Source organism: Aquarana catesbeiana, linkage group LG02, assembly GCF_042186555.1.
Source record: "Aquarana catesbeiana isolate 2022-GZ linkage group LG02, ASM4218655v1, whole genome shotgun sequence".
NCBI classification, from domain to species: Eukaryota; Metazoa; Chordata; class Amphibia; order Anura; family Ranidae; genus Aquarana; species Aquarana catesbeiana.
The window spans coordinates 17,199,792-17,227,722 of record NC_133325.1 but is presented as its reverse complement, the minus strand read 5'-3'; the positions used below and the strand labels follow the sequence as shown (position 1 = coordinate 17,227,722).

Genomic DNA, 27,931 nt, shown 5'->3' with positions numbered 1-27,931 from the left:
TGATGGGAAGAGAAGAGTATGGAGAAGGAAAGGAACTGCTCATGATCCAAAGCATACCACCTCATCAGTGAAGCATGGTGGTGGTAGTGTCATGGCGTGGGCATGTATGGCTGCCAATGGAACTGGTTCTCTTGTATTTATTGATGATGTGACTGCTGACAAAAGCAGCAGGATGAATTCTGAAGTGTTTTGGGAAATATTATCTGCTCATATTCAGCAAAATGCTTCAGAACTCATTGGACGGCGCTTCACAATGCAGATGGACAATGACCCGAAGCATACTGCGAAAGCAACCAAAGAGTTTTTTAAGGGATGAAGTGGAATGTTATGCAATGGCAATCACCTGACCTGAATCCGATTGAGCATGCATTTCACTTGCTAAAGACAAAACTGAAGGGAAAATGCCCCAAGAACAAGCAGGAACTGAAGACAGTTGCAGTAGAGGCCTGGCAGAGCATCACCAGGGATGAAACCCAACGTCTGGTGATGTCTATGTGTTCCAGACTTCAGGCTGTAATTGACTGCAAAGGATTTGCAACCAAGTATTAAAAAGTTAAAGTTTGATGGATAATTGTTAATCTGTCCCATTACTTTTGGTCCCTTAAAAAGTGGGAAGCACATATACAAACTGTTGTAATTCCTACACCGTTCACCTGATTTGGATGTAAATACCCTCAAATTAAAGCTGAAAGTCTGCAGTTAAAGCACATCTTGATCATTTCATTTCAAATCCATTGTGGTGGTGTATAGAGCCAAAAAGATTAGAATTGTGTCAATGTCCCAATATTTATGGACCTGACAGTACAACTCCATGTCCTCCGCTCCTCTTCCTCTCTCTGTTTGGGTACTCCAAGGTTCTGTCCTTGGGCCCCTCCTATTCTTGCTCTATACCTCTTGGGCCAGTTGATAACCTCCCATGGCTTCCAATACCACCTCACGCCAATGACACCCAGATCTATCTCTCCTCAACTCACCCCCTCTATCTCCTCATGGATCTCAAATTTACTGAATGACATATCGGTATGGATGTCACACCACTTTCTCAAACTCAATATTTCTAAAACTGAGCTTGTTATATTTCCTCCTTCTCGCCCCCCCCCCCCCCCCCCCCATGACTTTACCATTAAGATTAACAGCACAACCATTGGTCCCTCCACACATGCCAGGGTGCTGGGTGTAGTCCTTGACATTGACCTCTCCTTCAGCCCCCACTGGCTAAATCCTGCTGCCTTAACCCCTGCAACATCTCCAGAATTCGACCCTTCCTGTCTAATGACACCACAGAGCAACTTATTCACTCCTTGATTATTTCCCGCCTTGACTACTGCAACTCTCTCCTTAATGGTCTACCCTTATGTGGGCTATCCCCCCTTCAGTCTATTATGAATTCTGCTGCTAGACTAATACACCTCACTAATCGATCCGTGACTGCTGCCCCTCTCTGCCAATCCCTTCACTGGCTTCCCCTACCCACCGTGTAAAATTCAAAATGCTAACCAAAACATACAAGGCCATCCACAACATCGCCCCCATCTACATCACCAACCTCATCTGCAGATATCGCCCAAATCGTCCTCTCCGCTCCTCCCAGGACTTCCTGCTCTCTGGCTCCCTTGTTACCTCCTCCCATGCTCACCTTCAGGACTTCTCCAGAGCCTCTCCCATCCTCTGGAACTCCCTGCCCCGGTATATCCGATCAGCCCCTACCCTGTCCACCTTTAGGAGATACCTGAAAACTCACTTATTCGGGGAAGCCTATCCCACACCCACCTAACAACTGTCCCCGAGCCACCCCTCATCAAATCATTCCCCGCATCTATTACCTTTTGTACCACCACCCCCTCCCTTTAGAATGTAAGCTCTACGAGCCGGGCCCTCCTGTCCCTTCTGTATTGAACTGTACTGTAATTGTGCTGTCCCCCCCTCTACATTGTAAAGCACTGCGTAAACTGTCGGCGCTATATAAATCGTGTATAATAATAATAATAATATGTATATTATTATACAGGATTTATATGGCACTAACAGTTTGTGCAGATTTGACACCATGAGTGCAGACAGTACAGTTACAATACAGGAGGAATCGGAGGTCCGGCTCATTAGATGTAATGTGTAAAGTGACATTCTGCGGTCGACGGAATGTGGTAGGTAATTGGGATAAAGTTGTCACAGAAGCCTCCATGAAAGTTTCCATGCACACTGTAGAAGTCTCTGGTATTGGACGCCCCCCCTCCCCCCCTCTTTGGGGGGGGGGGTTACAAGAAGAGGACAGTCCCTGGTGTCACAGATTGGTGTGATGTGCACACAGTCCCTAAGGACACAACAGAAGATGCTTCTCCTCCATTGGTGTCCCTGTTGCAGTGTGAGCCCCAAGAGCTGACAGTCGGTAAGAAGTGTAAATGCTCTGTCCCTTTTAAGGCCTTAGATTTGCATATTTTATAAGGAAATCCTGGATTGTTCTTTAGAGTTTTTTCCCAGCTGGGGATTTCCTTGTGTAAGTGGAGACGTCCTGGGCCATTTCCAGATTTCTTTGCTCCTGGCCGACTCCTTCAATGAAGGTTAACTCTGTAGAAGGTGATTGGAGCCACATGGGTGCACTTGTAACAGAGGAGTTCTGTCTGCGATCCTTTTATAATTTGTAGTAACAATTTCAGGAGAAGATCCTCCAATCCACGCTGTGCCCGGAGTGTTCAGAAACCTTTCCACGCTGCAAGTCCTGTCTGATGTGGTGGACATACACGGGACAATTTTACAGAAGATCAAATTGTCATTCACTTTACTGATCATAAGATCGATGCGATCATTCAATGCACCACGCAATCAACGATCATCCATCTTCTTTCCTTTTGATTGGATTTTCAGCCCAGGCCAATCAGAATAATTTAGATGAAATCAATCAATTTGGGTCAAAATCCAAGGCACAGTAAGGGACCTATTCATTAAAAATTTGCATGACGTTCCTTATGCTGGTATTCATCATAAAATCAGCCTCTTTGCTGATGATACCCTCTTGACCCTGACCAATCCCCTGACCACCCTCCCTAATCTCTGATCCCTCCTCTCCCGTTTCTCAGTTTTCTCAGGGCTTCGAGTCAACCCCCCCCCCCCCCCCCCCAAGACCACTGCCTTCAACATTTCCTTCCCACCCTCTTTGGTGATACAGCTGCAAGCCTTTTTCCCATATCACTGGAAATCCTCCTCCCTGGATTACCTTGGCTTCAAGCTGATTCCACATTACGCAGCCCCTTTTTGCCACCAATTTTACGATCACTTACGTCCTTAATGCAATCCTGGAGGTTTCCTTCTCTGTCCTGGATAGGCTGCATCCATGCGGTCAAGATAACTATCCTCCCCAAAGTCTTTTCCTATTTTCGTACCCTCCCAGTTCACGTTCCTTCCTTTTTTTCTACGTTTATTTCAGAATAAGATTCTATCCTTAATCCGGGCTTTTCAGTGTCCTCGAGTGGCACGTTCCACCCTTTATAGACATAGAGGAGGCCTGGGAGGCCCCAAATTTAGCCAAGTACTATGAGGCGGCCCAGATCTCCTGGTTAACCTTACTCCATGCAGTTTGACATGCTGTTATGGGTGCTCCTTGAATTCCCTAATAGCGCCCCCATTACCCTCTTGGCCCTAATGTGTCTTCCTCACAAGCTGTACCCCACCTGTCTTAGCCCACTTATGCGTCATAGCTTAAAACTCTGTGATTCTATACGCTACTCAGGTAACCTTATGTCCCCCTTTCTACCACTCCTCTCTCTTCTCAATAACCCCCTGGTCCCGCCGGGCCTGGACCAACCAGACTCTTTTTCTTGGTGGTCCACCCATGGCTTCACTGAGGTCCGACATTTCCTCTCGTCCTGTACTCTCTCCTCCTGGTCTTCCTTCCAAGATACCCATGAGGCACCCTCGTCGGAATTCTATCGTTACGTTCAAATATGCCATTGGGTTTCCTCATTGAGGCGCAACTCCTCCTACCCTTTTCATTTTTTGAACACCTTTGCCTCCACTCCCCTGGTGCTATCTTGAACATCTACGCTATTGATTTCCCCGGGGCCGCGTCCTATAAGGTGCGGTAGGAACAGGACCTGGAGACTCCTATCGAACCAGAGGACTGGAACAAAGCTTGGTCTTCTTAGTGGCTAAGTGCTCCTTCAACACGGCTACTCTTGAAGCTGCATGCACAGTCCTCCTACGATGGTATTGGGTACTGGCCCAGATTGCAAGTTCAAAGCCGTCCAACAGCGACCAGTGCTTTAGAGGGTGTGGCCTACGGGGCGATGTACTACACAATTGGTGGGCTTGTCCTCGCCTCATAGGGTTTTGGTCCAGGGTGTTCAGACTCCTACATTCCCTATTTCACATATCCATAGGCAGAGATGCTAAAATCGTCTTGTTGCACTGCCCGATTCAGGGCTTGTTCTCATACCCACAGAAACTAGCATCTTATTTGTTCATTGCGGCCAAGAGGGTTATAGCTAGAGCACAGAAGAAGCCCTCTGTTTGCAATGGTGAAGAACACCCTAATCGATCTTGTGATCAATGAGAAAATGTCAAGCATTTTAAATGATTCTCACTCTAAATTCCTTAAAGTATGGTCACCTTGGTGGTCCTATGCTCTTCTCGCTTTGCATCAGAGCAGTCTGGGCCTCTCCTGAGAGCAGACCTGCCACCTCCCCCTCCTGCAGGACACCTCCCCCCCCACTCTCCTTTTTTTTTTCTCTTTCTTCCCTTCTTTCCTGATCCTTATTTCCTTAGCTCTATTCTTTTCTCTTTCCCTCTTATTGCAACCAGGGATTGTGCCTAGGGCCGCCCTTGGTCTCCCTTGCCTTAAGGTGACCCTGGATCCCCTGATTTAGGACTACCTTCAGTTGACAAGCAGCCACTGCTGCTTCTTAGCAAATTTTATGTATCCCTCCACCGAATTTCCCCCCCCCCCCCCCCCTCCCCGACCTGTACCGGGGGTATCCAAGAGACCAGTACACACCAGTGCCCCTGCACCTAGGGTCCCAGTTAGTTGGCCTTCATGCTCTGGAATTTAAATGAACCCTTGGTTTATCCCATGCGGTCGCCCAGTGTATAGCTAATACCAATAATAGTTACTTGATTGTTTTACTCACTGCACTGGTTCGAATCCCAACCACGACACTACCTGTCTGGAGTTTGCATGTTCTCCCTGTGCCTGCGTGGGTTTCCTCCGGGTCCTCCGGTTTCCTCCCATACTCCAAAGACATGCTGGTAGGTTAATTGGCTTCTGTCCAAAATTGGCCCCAGTATATGAATGTGAGTTGGAGACCTTGGATTGTGGGCTCTCGATGTATGTGTGGAGCGCTACGTAAATTGACAGCGCTATATGTGTACCAGAAAATAATGATATAATAGATGAGAATCTTAATGAGACACAATGTACAGGGATAGGGACAATTGTAGACACTCACTCAGGTTGAACTGGATGGACTGGTTCTTTATTCAACCTTACTGACTATGTGACTATGTGCACTATACCCCTACGCGGGTGAACGTTTGTCAAGATGTTATTCTTTTTACAATAAAAATTATTGTACCAGAAATATTCGCTGGACGAAGGTCACAAACATTTGCCTAGTCCTCACAAATTATTTTACCTTATTTTACCAGCTCCATCTAGTGACTAAGTGCGGTATTTTTTCCTGAAATAAGTCAATCAGATAGAGTATCGCATTATGGCCACTAGATGGAGCTGACAGTCATAGGAAATCACAGTGCTAAACAAAATACGGCCAGAATTTGCATTGGGCTGGGCGAATGTGCGATATTTAGCAAGTGATTTTTAAAAAAAATATATTGACCCTTGTGTGTCCTCTCAGTAATTCCTACATTTAGTCACATTGCTCTTTTTGTCTCGATCGATCAGATCATTACATGTATGACCTCCATATAACTAGAGGTGCACCAAATGAAAATTTGGGCGCCAAAACCGAAAATGGAGGATGCACTTAGTCAAAAACCAAAACCGAAAATTGCTTAAAAAAAAAATATATATATATATATATATATATATATATATATATATATATATATATATATATATAATTGTATTATGTTTGACGTTTTAATTGATATCATGATTTTAAATGAATATGAATTTATTGTCGGCCATTACCGGCACCTTTAGAGCAAGAAAAGCTCAAGAAAAATGCATCCCTTTAAATTCTATGTATGTCTGCACATTGGTCTGTTGCGCTTCAGTTGTGGGGTTAAAAATATTGCTTGCTGCATTTTTGGTCAGTTAAAAAAACTGCAACAAAAATGCACTTAAATGCATTAAAAATTCAGCAAGAATGCATCATTAATGCACCTGTTTTATGTTTTTGATGTGGCTTTTGAGTCACGTGACCTATAAAAAAAATAGCAAAAAAATCACGTGCGTTTTCGGTGCCATTATCGGCACCTTTTTTTCTTTTTTTTTTCTTGACTAAAACACCATTTTTGTCCGATATGTTTCGGGTGCCGAAATTTCAGTGCATCTCTACATAAAACAGAAGTGGGAGCAATCTTCCGTATGAACGATCCTCCAATTAATGATCAGAAGTATGGAGACCACATTGTTCTCTAGTGCCCCCATTCTGTTTAAATCAAATTTGCCTGCGTAGTAGGGGGTAAATATTTGACACCCTTGTTAGGCCAGGTAGGTGTATGTTGGGAATGTGCGCAAAATTGCGCGCTTTACCGAGAGGCAGAGAAATCCGCTGCCATCTAGGAGACGCATGGCGGTACCATTAATTATTTATGGCTTCTCCACGCATTTGCAAACGTGCGTGTTTTTGCATACACCAAACTGCATGGCGTGTTTTTGGAAAGGAGTTGGCGCGTCTTTTCTTGAAATAAATAGGCTACCCTGCACGCGACGCATGTAAAACACGTGGAAGCGCACACGCACCTGCCCACCCACAGTAGTGTCCGCCAAGCCTTACAGGAAGTGAAATTTCACGCATGCATGGACTGTGCCTTAGGGCTCGTTCACGCTTGGTCTCTGAAGAGCGATCGCTTTGTATTGCCCCCCTCACCGCCTGCTTTAACCCAGTAAACCCCACATGAGCGCATGCATTGCACGTGGTTGCAGAGTGACCCAATGTCTTTATGGACCTTGCTTTGTGCACTGGTGCGCAGTCATGTTGGAACAGGAAGGGGCCGTCACCAAACTGTTCCCACAAAGTTGGGAGCATGAAATTGTCCAAAATGTCTTGGTGTGCTGATACCTTAAGAGTTCCCTTCACTGGAACTAAGGGGCGAAGCCCAATCCCTGAAAAACAACCCCACACCATAATACCCTATCCACCAAATGATTTGGACCAGTGCACAAAGCAAGGTCCATAAAGACATGGATGAGCGAGTTTGGGGTGGAGGAACTTGACTGGCCTGCACAGTCCTGAGTCCTGACCTCAACCTGATAGAACACCTTTGGGATGTATTAGAGTAGAGACTGCGAGCCAGGCCTTCCCGTCCAACATCAGAGCCTGACCTCACAAATGCTCTTCTGGAAGAATGGTCAAACATTCCCATAGACACACTCCTAAACCTTGTGGACAGCCGTCCCAGAAGAGTTGAAGCTGTTATAGCTGCAAAGGGTGGGCCAACTCAATATTGAACCCTACGGACTAAGACTGGGATGCCATTAAAGTTCACGTGCGTGTAAAGGCAGCTGTCCCAATACTTTTGGTAATATAGTGTATAATTCAGTGGATGCGGCTGTGGCTCGGTGGTGTGAACTGGCATAGTAGGGAACAATGCCTTTTCACCTTGCCTTATGTTGGGACTGCCCTAAACAATGCTGCCTGGCGCAGTCCCCAACCATTAGGCTACATTTACATTGTCGATTTAGGGCGGTGCAAATTGTAGCGGCAGAGACTTAGACCCTCTGCCAGGTTTTCATTGTTATGCAAAGAGGAAAAAAAAAAACAAGTGCCACAAACCAACAAGACCCGACAGTCACTGTAGTGAAAGCAACCTCAGCACGGCTCCGTCCAGGCCACGTTTCGCCCCACCCATGGGGCTTAGTCAAGAGGATGGGAATTCCATGTGGCAGGGGAGAATAAATACATCATCAGTTGCTGCTGTAATAAGGAAAACAATGAGCATGTATTTATTCTCCCCTGCCACATAGGATCCCCACCTTCATGTCTAAGCCCCGTGAGCAGGGACGAAACACGTTGGAGGGAGTGGCCTATGGAACCAGGATGTGGCTCTTTTCACTACAATGACTGTTGGGTTTTATTGGTGGGTAGAACCTGCGGTGTTTTTCTTCCTTACATTGCATACATTGAGCCCCTAGCCTGCACCCTCATAGATGGTAAATACTACGTCAGCCTTTACAGGGGGTCACACATGATCGATCGATCATTCAAAATACTGGCCACAATTCACTGACTAGGCAATGGTGGAAGCCCACCCATCCTGGTGGTGCAGGGTCCACCCTGACCTGGGACAATATGTGTTGGTACTTTGTTCTGCAGTTTGTGGGTGGTCTCTATATCACTACACCAAGTAACATCAATAAATATTCAAATAATAACAATAACAATATGAGGGTTCTACAAAAAGCTTCCACACTTTTTTAAAACTTTTTTTTTAAGAATTAAAATAAAATATTACATCACTCATACTAAACTGCAAGGTCAGCCGGCTTGCCAGACAGACTGACTAGTCATGTGACATTCTCAGACCAATTACTCACCGCCCACACAGTTCCCAAGGAAAATATAAAAGTGCATAAACTTTTTGAAGACCCCCTCGTATTAACAGCAAATAAATAATAATACTAAAAATAAATAAATCATTAATAATATATATATTTACTACTACTACTACTACTACTACTACTACTACTACTACTACTATTACTACTACTACTACTACTACTACTATAATAATAATAATAAAAATAATAAATGTATTTATAAATGATAACATTATAATAATAACAATAATAAAAATAATGCATTTTTTTCACACAGCTTTCACCCAAGATTTGCACATTTTTCCAAAAATATTAATAAAAATAATAATATAAAAAAATATAAATATTAATATAATAACAAAATAATAATAATAATAATGACAGCGGCTAAGTGGTTAGCACTTCCACTTGACCGCACCAGGGTCATTGGTTTGAATCTCAACCACAGCATTACCTGCCTGGAGTTCGCATGTTCTCCCTGTGCCTGCGTGGGTTTCCTCCGGCTACTCCGGTTTCCTCCCACACTCCAAAGACATGCTGGGGGAGGGTAATTGGCTCCTGTCTAAATTGGCCCTAGTATGTGTGTGTATGAATGTGAGTTAGGGACCTTAGATTGTAAGCTCCATGAGGACAGGGACTGATGTGTATAATATATATATATATATATATATATATATATATATATATATATATATATATATATATATATATATATATATATGTAAAGCGCTGCGTAAATTGATGGTGCTATATAAGTACCTGTAATAAATAATAAATAAATATATAAATGACAACAATATAAAATAATTTTATAATAATGAAAATAATAAATAAATGTTTTCACACTGCTTTCACCCAAGATTCACATATCAAGAAAAAAAAATCAATAATAGAAATAATGTAATATAGTGTTAGAAATAATAATAATATAACAACAAAATAATAATAATAATAATAATTATATAAGAAGGCCCTCCTGTCCCTTCTGTATTGAACTGTATTGTAATTGTGCTGTCCCCCCTCTACTTTGTAAAGCTATGTGTAAACTGTTGGCGCTATATAAATTGTGAATAATAATATAAATAATAAAAATACAATCATGATAATAATAAAATAATAATATAAAAATAGAAAATACTGTATATAAATAAAATAACAATATAATAATAATAAATAAATGTTTTCACACAGCTTTCACCAAAGATTCACACATTTTTCCCAATAATATAATAACAATATAATAATACATATAGTAATAATACAAATATAAAAATTCATAAATGTTTTCACACAGCTTTCACCCAAGATTTACACATTTTCCCCCTTTGAATCCAAAGGGATTTGTTAATCCGGGGTGAAAGTTGTGTGAAAGCATTTTTATAAATGGACCCCTAAGGGTTAATATGAGTGAAACTTCCGTCCCTGGCCATAGCCTGCCAAGTTTTTGAGTACAAGAGCTCCGTGTATATAATTGAGGAAGTTCCCGGTGAAGTAGAATGGAGATTGTGTTCTGTACATACAGCTGCTCGGGATTTGGATGAGGACATTGCTGAATTTCCTCCTGTTCCAGTATTTACATTTCAGCATTAAAGGTGACTTGTGGTTGGTTGCTGTGCGCCTGCTTTGTGGTGGTCCTCCTCCGTCATCTTACCACCTTGTCATATAATACCGATATCGATAAATTCAGTAAAGCAATATATGATCTGCAAAGCACAGACTCCGTCACACGCACACATTGGTAATATGGTGCTCTGGGTTTGCGCACCGTGTACTGCACTGCTAAATAATGAGACTAGAGGGCGCTCTCAGTGGCTCAGGGCAATCACTCAACCTTCCTTTTTCTAACCACTGCCAAGATGAGATATTACCCACACAGGGTGTGCATTGTTTTGAGTGGGTTGTCCTGTTCCACAATCCGGGGCTGGGTTTCCTCTCCAGTACATGGCCACCGACCCTTCTGGGTTTTACCTGAACACAGGCGCCACAGCCAATAAGGCGGCAGCACTTCTAATTGGTGTCGACTTCAAATGATAAAGTGATGTGCACATTGTCGTTTGAGCAATGCATCGCTACACCTAAGCTGAGCCCCCAACTGCCATGTCCCCTGTGCTCCTCAGTCCTACAGTGACCCCAGTGTTCCTGTGATTTCAGTGACTCTATGTCCCAGGAGCACTCTAATGACCCCAGGGTCTCCAGTGATTCTACGTCCCAGGGGCACTCTAATGACCCCAGGGTCTCCAGTGACTCCAGAGCTCCTGTGATGCCTATGATTCCTGTGAACTCTTTTGTCTTCTGTGACCACAGAGCTCCTGTGACTCTGTGTCCTCTGTGCACTCCAGTGACCCCACATTTCCTGTGACTCCTATCATTTCCTGTAACTCCTTCATCCTCTGTGACCTCAGCACTTCTGTGTTTACAGTGACTCTTTGTCCCCTGTGTGCTCCTGTGACTCAGTGAGTCTATGACCCTTGTGCAATCCCATGTCTCCAGTGACCCCAGGACTCTTTTGCCTTCATTGACATTGTGATCCCTGTGAACTCCTGTGTTTCCTGTGACCCCATTGTCACCTGTCACCCCAGCCCGCCTGTGATTCCATTGACTCTGTGTCCCTTGGGCACTCCAATTAACCCAGTTGTCTCCTGTGATCCCAGTACTCCTGTGTCTTCAGTGACTCTGTGTCCCCCGGGCACTCCAATGAACCCAGTGTCCTGTTTGACAGCAGTGCTCCTTTGCTTTAAGTGATCCAGTGACCCTAGTGTCTCCAGTGACTCCAGCACTTTTCGCCTTCAGTGATCCCAGTGTTCTCCTGTGCCTTCAGTGACTCTATGTCCCCGGGACACTCCAATGATCCCAGTGTCCCAGTATCTTCAGCATTCTCCTGTGCCCTTAGTGACTCTGTGTCTCCGAGACACTCCAGTGATCCCAGTGTCCCAGTATCTCCAGTGCTCCTCTGCCTTCAGTGACTCTATATCCCCAGGACACTCCAATGACTCCAGTGTCTCCAGAAACTCCAGCATTCTCCTGTGCCTTCAGTAAATTTATGTCCCTGAGACATTCCAATGATCCCAGTATCTCCAGCATTCTCCTGTGCCTTCAGTGACTCTGTTTCTCCGATACACTCCAATGATCCCAGTGTCCCAGTATCTCCAGTGCTCCTCTGCCTTCAGCGACTCTATGTCCCCAGGACACTCCAATGACCCCAGTGTCTCCAGTGACTCCAGCATTCTCCTGTGCCTTTGGTGACTGTGTGTTCCTGAGACACTCCAATGATTGAGACAAAGACCCCAATGTCTTCTGTAACCCCAGTGACTCTGTGTCCCCAGGGCACTCCAATGACTCCACTGTTTTCTGTGACCGCAGTGACTCTGTGTCCCCAGGGCACTCCAATGACTCCACTGTTTTCTGTGACCGCAGTGACTCTGTGTCCCCAGGGCACTCCAATGACTCCATTGTCTTCTGTGACCCCAGTGACTCTGTGTCCCCAGGGCACTTCACTTACTCCATTGTCTTGTGTGATCCTAGCACTCCTGTGCCTTCAGTTATTCTGTGTCCCCAGGTCACACCAATAACCCCAGTATCTTCTTTGACTCCAGTGATCCTGTGCCCTAAGTGACACTTATTGATCCCATTGGGATCCCATTGATCCCAATGTCTCCAGTGACTCCAGTATTCTACTGTGCCTTCAGTGACTCTATGTCCCCGAGGCACTCCAATGATCCCAGTGTCCCAGTAGCTCCAGTGATCCTCTGCCTTCAGTGACTCTGTGTCCCCAGGACACTTCAATGACTCCATTGTCTTTTGTGACTCTGTGTCCCCAGGACACTCCAATGACTACATCGTCTTCTGTTACCCCAATGATTCTGTGTCCCCATGTCACACCAATGACTCTATTGTCTTTTGTGACCCCAGTGACTCTTTACCCCCATGACACTCCATTGTCTTCTGTGACCGCAGTGGCTCTGTGTCCATAGGGCACTCCAATGAACCCAGTGTCTTCTGTGATCCTACCACTCCTGTGCCTTCTCTTATTCTGTGTCCCTAGGTCACACCAATGACCCCAGTGTCGCCTTTGCCCCAAGGACACTCCAATGAGCCCCATGTCTCCAGTTACTCCAGCATTCTCCTGTGCCTTCAGTGACTCCGTGTCCCCGAGGCACTCCAATGATTCCAGTGCCCCAGTGACTCCAATTTTCCTCTGCCTTTAGTGACTCTGTGTCCCCAGGACACTCCAACGACTCCATTGTCTTCTGTGACCCCAGTGACTCTGTGTCCCCAGGGCTTTCTAATGACCCCAGTGTCTTCTTTGAATCCAATGATCCCAGTGATTTCAGTGCTCCTCTGCCTTCAGTGACTCTGTAACCCCAGGTCACACCAATGACCCCATTGTCTTCTTTGACTCCAATGATCCCAGTGACTCCAGTGCCCCGCTTCCTTCAGGACACTCCAATGGCCCCAGCAGTCCTTTGCCTTCAGTGACTCTGTGTTCCCAGGGCCCGCCAATGCCCCCACTACAACGAACCTAGTGACTCCTCTGTACCTTTAATGACTCTGTGTCCCCAGGGCTCTCTGGTGACCTGAGCTCACCTGTGACTTGCAGTGACCTCCCCATCCAGTGCACCCCGAGCCCCTCTGGGACACCTGGGTCTCCATGCACCATCCGGCACGCTCCTCTATCTCCTGGACTGTCTCCTCCCTTGTGGATACAGACCCTGGTCAATGACATTGTACTGGGGGGGGGGGGGCAGGAAATATTTTGATTCATTCCCCTTAAAGTAATACTGTCATAAAAATTAAATTGCCTGAACCGCTGATCTGTTAATGAGAAGTCTGCCGCAGAAGTCTTCTTCTGAAACCACCTCTTCGGGAGGTGGGGATGTAGGAAGAGGGGGTGCAGGAGGACATGGGGGGAGGACAGGAGATGTAGGGAGAGGGAAGCAGGGGATATAGTGAGAAGAGGGTTTGGGGGATATAGGGGGGGGGGGGTGCAGGGGACATTGGGGGAAGGGATGCAGGAGATATTGGGATAGTGGGTGCAAGAGATGGAGGGAAGGGGGATGAAGTAGGAAGAGAGTGCAAGAGATGTAGGAGGAAGAAGGCGTTGAGGATATTGGAGGAAGTTTTAGGGTGAAACAGTGCATGGGATATAGAGGTCAGGGGATGAAGGAGATGTAGAAGGAAGTGGGTTTGGAGGATTCAGGACACATATGGAGAATGTAATGAAGGGAATACAGGAGAGGAAGAGGGGGCAGGGGATGTCAGGGTGAGGGGGCGCAGGAGTTGCAGGAGATGTTGGGGGAAGTAGATGCAGGGGATGCAGCAGATGTAAAGGGAAGAGGATGTAGGAAATGTCGAGCGAAGTGAGTTGAGAGGATGCTGGACATGTAGGGCAAAGCGGGTGCAGGGAATGCATGTTGGGGGGAGAGGGTATGGGGATGCAGGAAACGTGGGGGGGGGGACTGGGTGCAAGGGATGCAGGAGATGTCAGGTGAAGTGAGTTCAGAGAATGCTGGAGTAGAGATGTAGGGGGAAGGTGGTACAGGGGATTCAGGAAATCTCAGGATGCTGGAGATGTAAGGGGAAGGGGGTACAGAGGTTGCGGTAGATGTGGAGGGATCTTTGTATGGTTGATACAGCAGATTTCAGGTGAAGTGGGTTTAGAGGATGCTGGAAATGTAGGGGGGGGGATGCAGGGAATGCATGTCAACGAAAGGTGGTACAGGAATGCAGGAAATGTAGGGGGAAGGGGGTGTGAGGGATGCTGGAGATGTAGTGGGTACTGGGTGCGAGGGATGCAGGAGATGTAGAGGGAACTGGGTGCGAGGGATGCAGGAAATGTAAGGGGTACTGGGTGCGAGGGATACAGGAGGTGTAGGGGAAACTGGGTGCGAGGGATGCAATATATATAGGGGGAAGTGGGTGCAAGGGATGCAGGAGATGTAGGGGGTACTGGGTGCGAGGGAAGCAGGAAATGTAGAGGGTACTGAGTGCGAGGGATACAGGAAATGTAGGGGGAACTGGGTGTGAGGCATGCAGGAGATATAGGGGGAACTGGGTGTGAGGGATGCAGGGGATGTAGGAGGTATTGGGTGTGAGGGATGCAGGAGATGTAGGGGGAACTGGGGGCGAGGGATGCAGGAAATGTAGGGGGAAATGGGTGCGAGGGATGCAGGAGATGTAGGAGGTATTGGGTGTGAGGGATGCAGGAGATGTAGGGGGAACTGGGGGCGAGGGATGCAGGAAATGTAGGGGGAAATGGGTGCGAGGGATGCAGGAGATGTAAGGGGTACTGGGTGTGAGGGATACAGAAAATGTAGGGGAAACTGGGTGCGAAGGATGCAGGATATATAGGGGGAAGTGGGTGTGAGGGATGCAGGAGATGTAGGGGGAACTGGGTGCGAGGGATGCAAGAAATGCAGGGGGCAGTGGGTGCGAGGGATGCAGGAGATATAGGGAGAATTGCTTGTGAGGGATGCAAGATATATAGGGGGAAGTGGGCGCGAGGGATGCAGGAGATGTAGGGGGGAACTGGGTGCGAGAGATGCAGGATATATAGGGGGAAGTGGGTGCAAGGGATGCAGGAGATGTAGGGGGAACTGGGTGCGAGGGATGCAAGAAATGTAGGGGGCAGTGGGTGCGAGGGATGCAGGAGATATAGGGGGAACTGGGTGTGAGGGATGCAGGAGATATAGGGAGAACTGGGTGTGACGGATGCAGGATATAAAGGGGGAAGTGGGTGCGAGGGATGCAGGAGATGTAGGGGGAAGTGGGTGCGAGGGATGCAGGAGATATAGGGAGAACTGGGTGTGACGGATGCAGGATATAAAGGGGGAAGTGGGTGCGAGGGATGCAGGAGATGTAGGGGGAAGTGGGTGCGAGGGATGCAGGAGATGTAGGGGGAACTGGGTGCAAAGGATGCAGGAGATATAGGGAGACGTGGGTGCGAGGGATGCAGGAGATGTAGGGGGAAGTGGGTGTGAGGAATGCAGGAGATGTAGGGGGAACTGGGTGCGAGGGATGCAGGTAATGTAGGGGGATCTGGGTGCAAGGGATGCAGGAGAGGTAGGGGGAACAGAGTGCAAGGGATACAGGAGATGTAGGGGGAACTGGGTGTGAGGGATGCAGGAAATGTAGGCGGAACTGAGTGCGAGGGATGCAGGAGACGTAGGGGGAACAGAGTGCAAGGGATGCAGGAGATGTAAGGGGAACTGGGTGTGAGGGATACAGGAGATGTAAGGGGAACTGGGTGTGAGGGATACAGGAGATGTAAGGGGAACTGGGTGTGAGGGATACAGGAGATGTAGGGGGAACTGGGTGTGAGGGATTCAGGAGATGTAGGGGGAACTGGGTGTGAGGGATACAGGAGATGTAGGGGGAACTGGGTGCGAGGGATGCAGGAGATGTCAGGCAAAGTGAGTTCAGAGGATGCAGGGGGTGTGGGGTGCAGGGGTTTCAGGAGATGTCAGGAAGGGAGTGAGACCAATATTACCCATATGGCTGGTGACTATGACCATTATCTATAGGGAGATATGATGGAGGAGAGAAGGAACGGGTAGTTTGGGTTGGGAAGAGGTACACACAGGCCCTTTGACCATTATCTATAGTGATGTATGGTGGAGGGGAGAAGCAACGGCCAGTTTGGGTTGGGAAGAGGTACACACGGGCCCTATGGCCATTATCTATAGGGATGTATGGTGGAGTGGAGAAGCAACGGCCAGTTTGGGTATGGAAGAGGTACACACGGGCCCTATGACCATTAGCTGTAGAGAGGTATTGTGGAGGAGAGAAGGAACGGGTAGTTTAGGTTGGGAAGAGGTACACACGGGCCCTATGACCATTAGCTTTAGGGATGTATGGTGGAAGAAAGAAGGAACGGGTAGTTTAGTTTGGGAAGAGGTACACACGGGCCCTATGGCCATTATCTATAGGGATGTATGGTGGAGGGGAGAAGCAACAGCCAGTTTGGGTTGGGAAGAGGTAAACACGGGCCCTATGGCCATTATCTATAGGGATGTATGGTGGGGTGGAGAAGCAACGGCCAGTTTGGGTTGGGAAGAGGTACACACGACCCCTATGACCATTATCTATAGGGATGTATGGTGGAGGGGAGAAGCAACGGGCAGTTTGGGTTGGGAAGAGGTATACCTGGGCCCTATGACCATTATCTATAGGGAGGTATTGTGGAGGAGAGAAGGAAAGGGCAGTTTGGGTTGGGAAGAGGTACACCTGGGCCCTATGGCCATTATCTATAGGGATGTATGGTGGAAGAGAGAAGGAACGGGTAGTTTAGGTTGGGAAGAGGTACACACGGGCCCTATGGCCATTATCTATAGGGATGTATGGTGGGAGGGAGAAGCAACAGCCAGTTTAGGTTGGGAAGAGGTACACCTGGGCCCTATGGCCATTATCTATAGGGATGTATGGTGGAAGAGAGAAGGAACAGGTAGTTTAGGTTGGGAAGAGGTACACACGGGCCCTATGACCATTATCTATAGGGAGGTATTGTGGAGGAGAGAAGGAACGGGCAGTTTGGGTTGGGAAGAGGTACAACTGGGCCCTATGACCATTATCTATAGGGAGGTATTGTGGAGGAGAGAAGGAACGGGCAGTTTGGGTTGGGAAGAGGTACACACGACCCCTATGACCATTATCTATAGGGATGTATGGTGGAGGGGAGAAGCAACGGGCAGTTTGGTTTGGGAAGAGGTACACCTGGGCCCTATGACCATTATCTATAGGGAGGTATTGTGGAGGAGAGAAGGAACGGGCAGTTTGGGTTGGGAAGAGGTACACCTGGGCCCTATGACCATTATCTATAGGGAGGTATTGTGGAGGAGAGAAGGAATGGGCAGTTTGGGTTGGTAAAAGGTACACCTGGGCTCTATGACCATTATCTATAGGGATGTATGGTGGAGGGGAGAAGCAACGGGCAGTTTGGGTTGGGAAGAGGTACACCTGGGCCCTATGACCATTATCTATAGGGAGGTATTGTGGAGGAGAGAAGGAACGGCCAGTTTGGGTTGGGAAGAGGTACACCTGGGCCCTATGACCATTATCTATAGGGAGGTATTGTGGAGGAGAGAAGGAACGGCCAGTTTGGGTTGGGAAGAGGTACACCTGGGCCCTATGACCATTATCTATAGGGAGGTATTGTGGAGGAGAGAAGGAACGGGCAGTTTGGGTTGGGAAGAGGTACACCTGGGCCCTATGACCATACATGTGAATCCAGGAACTGTGTATACACCTTTCTGTCCCTGGCACTCATCTGTCGTCTCGTCATTGTGTACTTTATGTCTTGTTAATTATTATCAGGCCAGGGAAGAGGAAGGAAGGAATGTTCTCTAATAATCATGGCTCCTCCGAACCCCGAGTCCTCGCCTCCCTCCCGTGCCTGGAAGGGTTAAAAACTCCTGGCTTTGGTCTGGTGCAGACAGAAGGTGCTGGGGAAACTGGCCAAACTGGTTTTTAGAACTTTTTTGGTCTGTACAGGAAGTTGAGGAAGAGATGTCCCTTCTGGGGGACTACAACGTCGGGTCTCTGGAGAAGTAAGTTGGAGCCGTGGATGTCTTAAATATCGGGTAGGTTGGCTGGCTTGAAAGGGGGGGCTCAGTGTGTCTTCGCCTCATGACCGCGAGCAACAGGGTTAGGCCTTGCAGCGCTGGGGTTCTGTGTTATTTCCAAAGTAGTGCTCTGTCTGTAGGCTCATTAGATGGAACATTTAAGCTCCTCTGGTACAGAGACTGATGTGACTGGCTCAGTAATCTCTGTACAGCACTGCGGTATATGTCAGAGCTATATAAATGTATAATAATAATAGTGTGTGACTGTGGGGGGGGGGCATTAGAGTGTAAGCTCCTCTGGTACAGAGACTGATGTGACTGGCTCGGTGTTCTCTGTACAGCACTGCGGTATATGTGAGAGCTATATAAATGTATAATAATAATAGTGTGTGACTGTGGGGGGACATTAGAGTGTAGATTTCGTTTATTAAAAAAAATCATACAAACATATAGCTCATTAATAAAAACATATTTACATAAAAATAAATAATAACTAAACAATAATAATATAATAATAACTAAACAAAAACAAGCGTGCTTACATCAGCAGGTAAAGAAAACAGCTTTCTGCCAAGATAACATAGAAACATACGGTACATTAATGACAAAAAAGAGACTACAAACCCCGAACATCAACTTAAAGATAATCCAGGCTAAGAAACATTTTGAGATTTAATTGCTGTTAGGATGCTTTAGATACACGCTTCGTAGCTTGCTCACCCCCCAGATCCGTCACGTCTTAATATTCTCTGCGTTTCCTCCTCCATAGAAGTCACCGACTTCTCAGCAGATTAACCCTCACCCTCCACCTCCAGAAAACACCTCAAACGTATTTGATACCTCCGCCCTCGCCGATTCTAACCCCCCCCCCCCATTAACCCCTCTCCCCACATCATTCATCCCGACTTCCACATCATTCACCTTGCATTCTGCAGCAGCCACCCTCATTCCCTTCCCACCTCCCCCTCCACCATCATCCAATCCATCACCCACTCCCCCCCTCGGTGTCTGCTGACCTCCAGCCGCACTTCTGCCACACCGAGGAAGAGGGGTTGGCACAACCATACACTCTAGTCCAGCACCCTCCACTACTTTAGGAGAAACAATAGGTGCAGACACAGGCTTGACAACCACACTTTCTGACACTGACTGGGAGACCACAGACTGGGGGGGACACTGACACCACAGAGGGCCTCACAGACACAGATTCTGATGGGACAGAGACACTAGGATCCCCTGGTACAACCTCCGCCAACTCAGACTCTTCTCTACCTGGATGGAAGAATTCCTCCACTAGCTCTGGCTTATTGTGCAAAGCCTCAGGGCACCGGCTATAAGGGTGACCATCCTTATCACATAGGTTACATTTAATGATGTTACAGTCCCTTGCCAGGTGCCCCAGTTCCTGACACAAAGAGCACTTCTGTTCTGGACATTTAGAGGAGAAATGTCCCTTGACTCCACATTTATGGCAAAGCTTAGGTTGACCAGGGTAGAAGACGGTAATTCTATCTCTACCAATAAAGGCAGAGGAGGGCAAATGCTGGACCACATTCTCACACACACTCAACCTCATTGACACCGACCACCCACCCATCCAGATTCCTCTATCATCCACAATCTTTTTTAGGGGACACAACGTTTCACCAAACCTCCTCAACCAGTTTCATAAATCCTCAGGGTGTATAGACTCATTCCTTGTCAGGATAGTCACATTTTTTATCAAGGACTGTTGTGGGATTACCTTGGGGACAAGACCCTTCCAGTCCGGCTGGCCCCTATATACATGCTCGAACCGCTCCCAAAACAGATCCAGCGATTCTGGACACATGAATGATAAATCATATTCATAGGAACCAGCCGAACTAATAAGAGAATAAATATCCTTCGCCTTAAGTCCCATGGCTAGGATCCTATCCACAACCACCCTCCTGATAGGTGAAATACCTCCTTCTTCCCGCCTGAGCTGTAACACATTCCTGCGTTTAATGGAGGAAGGTGCGTTAGGTGAAAGTCGCAAAATTGGCTCCCTTCCAATAGCAGCATGACTTCGTCCCAACACAGCCTTAGCATAATTCCTAACTGGGACAGATGACACATTAACTGTCTGCATAGGAATATTAACTGGCTGCTTTGGAACCTCTGAAATCTGGTTAGAGAAGTTACCCACCATTTGATCCTCCCTTCTCCCCTGCAGCACAACAGTCCCGCTCACCATAGTCCCAGAAGTACCACAGTTACCAGCAGTCCCGTCATCAAGTAAAGTCTTCTTTTTAGAAAAAACACCAGCTGTTTCAGCGTTCATACGGCACTCCTGCTTTGCAGTTTCAATGTTCATGCGACATTCCTGCTCTGCAGTTTTAGTGTCCATGTGGGACTCCTTCTCCCCGCCAGCAGAAACTTCTCTGTCTGGATACACACCATCTGTCCTGCATTCCCTGCCGATTGCAAGGATCTGTTGGCAGGTGCAATCTCTTTCTTTGTAGCAGCAATCTCAGGAAAGTCCTCCACACACTGAGAGAGATTTTCAGCAAGCACTCCTTTACCAAGATCTTCATCTGATGAGTCGGTGCCACTCACGGAAGATTCCATTTCTGTTATGGCCTGTAGCAATCCGCCATTTTCCTCAACCTCCTCCTGAGATGACCCAGGCTGCTGGGGAGGGAGGGGGACAGATACTGACTCAGACACGACAGATCCTGAGACAGGGGTAGTACTGGGGCCACCATGTGAAGCCACTTCCTTACCCCCCATCCATACTGTAGCCATTGCTGTGACATCCACCCTCTGGCTGGTATTCACACAGGCACTCTACTTCATCTTTTGGAATCTCTCCTCATTCTCATACTTCTCCTTGAACACTGCTGCTTTGCTTCAGAGAGGTGACCAATTGCTCCTGCTTTTTCAATGCCTCCACCAGAGTCTTCAGCTTGGATTCTTCTCTATTACTGCTTCCAGACTTACTATGCAGGGGTTTCTTTTTCTGCTTTCAGGACAGCAAGCTTCTGTTCCTCCTTAGTAATACGGTGAAGTCTGTTCACCACTCTATCCTGGAATTCTGGTAAGGACTCCCCTTGCATAGTGACAAGCCCAGGATCCAATGCAAAAATTAAAAGAAATTGTAGCGCTAATAAACTCATATGCAAATAGTCTCTGTGCACATGAACATAATGTCCCAATGGTGACGTGTTGTTAAAACAACAAAAACAGTCCACAGTGAATATGTATGATCTGTGTGGCAGTTCCTTCAGCTTCTCAACGGTCAGCTCAGGTATCAACAAGATAAACGAATAGATGGAATACGCTTACCGGACAAGTTGGATTCTACTGCCATGAGCATAGAATCAATGAGGCTTTGTGCCACCAAGGGCAAAGGTGTGGAGTGATGGAGGCAAGGGTAGAGCCTCTGCCAGACCTGGATGTCCCTCTCGGTCCACCGGAACAGGATCAAAACAGTTCCCAAAGGAGAGTGATTTCTCGATTCACCAGGGCATGTGGAAAAAAGAGGGATGCTTCAACATAGTGTGACTCAGGTAGTTTTATTGTTGAAAAACCACAATACATAAAACAAAATGTGATCACGGACTAAAAAGCAGTGTATGGGGTATAAAAACGCCCTACGCGTTTCGATCAAAGGATCCTCAACAGGGGCCTCCAATGCAGCTTGAGCACATGGTGTAGGCCTCAATGCCTTTGAAGAGCCTCCACCTTCGTGTTCCCCAGCTCGGTCCATGCTGGTTGGGGAAAAGTCTACAGGAGAGGCCCCAGGCTTGCTGCTTCTCCCAGCTGAGACCAAAGCAGAGTGAGCCAGCAGCACCCTGCAAAACAGGTGGAGAAGCTCCTCTGGTACAGAGACTGATGTGACTGGCTCAGCGATCTCTGTACAGCACTGCGCTATATGTCAGAGCTATAAACAGTAAATGTATAATAATAGTGTGTGACTGTGGGGGGACATTAGAGTGTAAGCTCCTCTGGTACAGAGACTGATGTGATTGGCTCAGTGGTCTGATTTTTGCTGAGCTACAGTATTTTTTATTTTATTGATAAACAGGAATGCAAAAAATTACCTTGCCAATAAATGTTTTTTTTTTTAATGGAAAACCAATACCTTGCCCTTACAAAACCCTGGCGATTGCTGCAGCCACAGGTCATAGTCGAAGCACTAGACCCAATGGGGAACGTAGTCTGAGGGCGTCATTGCATGTGATGATACCTGCGTTGCTCCAGCCCCAGCTTAGAAGTCCGAGGATGCCCAACCTTATTCTCTGAAAGCAGAGGCCCTGGAGAATAAAATAGTGGTAAGGTGCCATTTTTTAAAATTCGGTTTGCACGGCTGTTTGCACTAAAATTAATCTTAGTGCAAACTAACACAATACTATACCCAATTTTTGTAGTAAAATATTAAAGACTGGGTTGTGTCACGTAAATAGATACTAAACATGTCAAGCGTTGGAAAATTGTGTAGGGGAGTAATGAGGGTGCATTCAATTTTTATAGAATTTTTCTTTTTTTTTTTTCATTTTTATTGCTATCACAAGGAGGCTAACAAGTCTCAGTGTCTCCCCTGCCCTTCAATGAAGCTTTTCAAGCACAGATTGTGTTTGAATAGCTGCATCCACAGCTACGTGGACAGGTAACAGGTCCTCTTTATGGAGACAAGAGGGGTCTATTGGACCCTCAACGTCTCCCCTGCCCCGTTTAAAAACGTACCTTGGCAGACAAGGGATTAATAAGCTGGTTATTGTGCTTTTGAAGTGATGAACGTGAAGGGCAGGAGAGCCGGGTGAAGGGCAGGAGAGCCGGGTGAAGGGCAGGAGAGCCGGGTGAAGGGCAGGAGAGCCGGGTGACGGCAGCCACTGGCCCCTGCAGGGATTGAACAATGGGCTTCCTATGGTGCCATCTACACACGTAGAAACAACTGGATGGACCCTGTGCGGATATTTGCTGCCACTTTCCTGTCTCCTCACCGTGTGACACACCTGATGATGATAAACATGTTATTTACCACATTCCAATCATTCCATGCAATCACAGAATACCACCCACCTACCTCCCAGCTGGAACCCCAACACCTCCCTCTTTGTATTCTCGGAAGAATTTGCCCTCATTGTGGGACGTTCCACAACAAGGAAATCATCTCTGAAAATCTCACAGAAATGGAACCCAGAGATCACAGGAATGTCACACTTACCAGAAAAAAGAAACAAAGATAATGTTTGCTAAATTTGTCCAACAAACAAAAAGGACACAACACACATGAATTCTTTTCAAAGGTCCAAGATTGTAATGTACTGAAGTCAGTCACAGCCAGGCAACTCACATTTTCAGGAGACTCTCATCGGCGCCTCCGTATTCTTCTTCTAATATAAACGTAATGTGCCGTGTGTGAATTCATACTTAGGTTGGGCAGGTCAGCTGATCGGACGTTTTTCTATTTATCGATCTAAAGAAGGATTGATCCAATGCATTAAAAAAAAACACAATTCATTATTATTACTATTATTATTATTACGATTATAATTTCATAAATTTTATAATGTTATATTATTATTATTATTTAATTTTGATTATACAATTAATATTTTAATATTTATTATATTATTAAATAGGATTTATATATGATGATGATTATTATTTAATATTATATTATTAATTAATATAGTATATTCACAAAAAAAAAATGATATATTATATTATATTATATTATATTATTATACAGAATTTATACATGATGATAATTGATGATGATGATGATTAATATGTAATATAGTGTTTTTATGATATATTAATTTTATACATATTATAATATTATACAGAATTATATATCATGATGATGATGATGATTATTTAATATTATATTACTTTTTAATATAGTGATTTTATGTTATAATTATTATATTATATTAATATACAGAATTTATATATCATAATTGATGATGATGATTCATATTTAATATAGTATTTTATGATATAGTAATTATATATTATATTATTATATAGACTTTATATCATGATGATGATTATTTAATATTATATTATTAATTAATATAGTATATTCAAAAAAAAAAAGATATATTACATTATTAAACAGAATTTATATATCATAATTGATGATGATGATGATTAATATTTAATATAGTATTTTATGATATAGTAATTATATATTATATTATTAGACTTTATATCATGATGATGATTATTTAATATTATATTATTAATATAGTATATTCACAAAATAAATATATATTATATTATTATACAGAATTTATACATGATGATAATTGATGATGATGATGATGAATATGTAATATAGTGTTTTTATCATATAGTAATTATATATCATATTATAATATTATACAGAATTTATATATGACGATGATGATTATTTAATATTATATTACTTTTTAACATAGTGATTTTATGATATAATTATGATATTATATTATTATACAGAATTTATATATCATAATTGATGATGATTAATATTTAATATAGTATTTGATGATATAGTAATTATATATTATATTATTATATAGACTTTATATCATGATGATGATTATTTAATATTATATTACTTTTTAATGTAGTGATTTTATGATATAATTATTATATTATATTATTATACAGAATTTATATATCATAATTGATGATGATGATTAATATTTAATATAGTATTTTATGATATAGTAATTATATATTATATTATTATATAGACTTTATATCATGATGATGATTATTTAATATTATATTATTAATTAATATAGTATATTCACAAAAAAAAGATATATTATATTATTATACAGAATTTATACATGATGATAATTGATGATGATGATGAATATGTAATATAGTGTTTTTATGATATAGTAATTATATATCATATTATAATATTATACAGAATTTATATATGATGATGATGATTATTTAATATTATATTACTTTTTAATATAGTGATTTTATGATATAATTATTATATTATATTATTATGCAGAATTTATATATCATAATTGATGATGATGATTAATATTTAATATAGTATTTTATGATATAGTAATTATATATTATATTATTATGTAGACTTTATATCATGATGATGATTATTTAATATTATATTACTTTTTAATGTAGTATTTTTATGATATAATTATTATATTATAATATATAACTTATATATCATGATGATTATTATCATTTAATGTTCAAATCAGGGACAGTTGGGAGCTTTGTTATTATACAGAATTTATATATGATGACTATTTAATATTATTATTTAATATAGTATTTTTATTATATTATATTATATTATATTATATTATATTATATTAGAAAGTTTCGGGCTGTCGGTTAGAACTGTTCCTGTAGAAAATTCCCCTTAAAGTGGAACTTCAGCCATTTTTTCGTCTTTCCATCTATTAAACCCTCTCCTTGTTGTTGCTTCAACTTTGGATAGTAAAACATTTTTTTTTTCTGCCAGTAAATCCCTTATACAGCCCACTTCCTGTTTCTTGTCTGGTCATTGGCCTAGGCTTATGACATCATGCACGGCTCTCTCTCTCTCTCTCACTCCCTGAGAGTTTGCCAGGAAGGGAGAGGGCATGAGTCATAAGAGGGCCAATGAGAGCTGCAGAGCTGGACGTGTGCCTTTGTGTGTCTGTGTAAATCCAGGAAGTGACCAGGCAGCAGCTTCAGCTGCACACAGTTAAAATGGCTGCAGCCAGACTCAGTGGAGGGAGATTTCTGCAGCATATTTGGCAAGTGCAGAATCACAGTATATATAAAATAATATGCAAAGTGGTTGGAGGGAAGCTTCAGAATGGCAAAGATGTTTTTTTATTACAAATGATGTGAGCAGAGTGGAGTTCTTCTTTAACGTGTAAAGATTTCTTTTTACTTCCTGTTGTGTCTCAGGGGACAGAAATCAAACAGTTGAAGGAGCGGCCATGTTTGTTTTCCTTTGCTGACCGCGTTGTCCTCTCTCTCCCAGCAGGCGCAGTGACAGTGACCTCAGCATGCGGCGCTCCACCGGCTCCCTCTCCTCTGGGATCTCCAGCTCACACAGTGGGAACATGGAGGACAACGATCCGTCCACACAGCAGACAACCGTCATCAGGGCAGGGTGGCTGGACAAGAACCCACCGCAGGGGTGAGTGCACGCCGCGCGCCGCTATCTCCATTATACTGACAAATCTTAAAGCAGACCTGTCATTCGATATATTGAGTAATGTGTCCATGTAAAGGCCCGTACACACGATGCGAAAATCGGAGGTAAAATTCCGTACGACGATCGGGCAATTTTCAGATCATTAGTACGGTGATTTTCGACGGCCGATTCCGGTTTTTCGGCAGACAAAAGCTGGATGTGCAGACTATACAATTTTTGTCAGACGTGAACACAACATCCGATTTTCGTTTTCGTTAGTATGAAAAAATCGTAAGAGCAAGACTAGGCATGCTCAGAAACGAAAGAACACATACAAAACTATTCAACGCGTTTCGTCACGTCTGACGTTGTATTCCGTCGTACGAGAATTTTCATATGGTGATTAACCTCTTCATTTTCAACATGAGACAACTAACATGCCACAAAAAAAAACGGACTAACGGTCGTCCGAAAATCTGATCGTGTGTACTAGGCTTTACTCTCCAGGGTATTTATTTCCTCTTAACCACTTCCAGACCGCCCGCCGTTGTTATACGTCGGTACTTTGAAGAGGGATATCGTTGTTTTGGAAGCAGCTAGCTGCCATAACCCATAACCCATAACAAAGTTGGGAGCATGAAATTGTCCAAAATGTCTTGGTATGCTGACGTCTTAAGAGTTCCCTTCACTGTAACTAAGGTGCCAAGCCCAACCCCTGAAAATCAGCCCCACACCATAATCCCCCCTCCACCAAATGAGTCCTGACCTCAACCCGATAGAACCCCTTTGGGATGAATTAGAGCGGGGACTGTGAGCCAGGCCTTCTCGTCCAACATCAGTGCCTGACCTCACAAATGCTCTTCTGGAAGAATGGTCAAACATTCCCATAGACACCCTCCTAAACCTTGTGGACGGCCTTCCCAGAAGAGTTGAAGCTGTTATAGCTGTAAAGGGTGGGCCAACTCAATATTGAACCCTACGGACTAAGACGTCATTAAAGTTCATGTGTGTGTAAAGGCAGGCGTCCCAATACTTTTGGTAATATAGTTTAAGTGCATAGACCCTATATACAGGTGTAACATGTACACATGTTACAAAAGCTGAACTTATTTGATGACCACTGAACTTATTTAACAATACTTTTGGTAATATAGTGTACAAGAAGACAATGTAGTAAACGTCTGATCACAAGATTTCCAGCGTTCCTCCTCGTTCCTCCTGCGTTCCTCCCCATGTACATCTGCTGGAGGTTTTCTCAGTCTCCGCACATCTGCACGCTCTGCTCCACCCACATATGCTTTGCATTAGAGATTCTTCAATCCGCCGGGGATTTCTGTCTGACCACCACACCCAGCATCCTCCTCCGATCGTGAGACAGCGCAGCTGGAGTCCCATCCTCCGTGGCCCGGAGTCCGCGCGTCTTTCCAATATCTCCTCCTGCACTGTGAATATTCCGACACGTAGAAAGATCTTTTTATGGAGAGAACCTGCCATATTTACTTAGAACAAGTGCAAATG

At 44.6% G+C, this 27,931-nt stretch overlaps 1 protein-coding gene across 12 annotated transcripts in view; it reads left to right on the top strand.

Moving 5' to 3' along the window:
* Positions 1 to 27,931, top strand: part of ARAP1 (ArfGAP with RhoGAP domain, ankyrin repeat and PH domain 1) — a 324,988-nt gene that overhangs the window by 125,984 nt on the left and 171,073 nt on the right. For 7 of the 12 annotated variants that reach the window (XM_073612624.1, XM_073612622.1, XM_073612620.1 and 4 more), the window contains one exon: positions 26,258 to 26,416. In XM_073612624.1, coding sequence (XP_073468725.1) covers positions 26,258 to 26,416 — 159 coding nt within the window. Of the gene's footprint in view, positions 1 to 18,015; positions 18,292 to 26,257; positions 26,417 to 27,931 lie in introns of those variants that run through there. The other 5 variants (XM_073612632.1, XM_073612623.1, XM_073612629.1 and 2 more) reach the window with 4 other exon arrangements.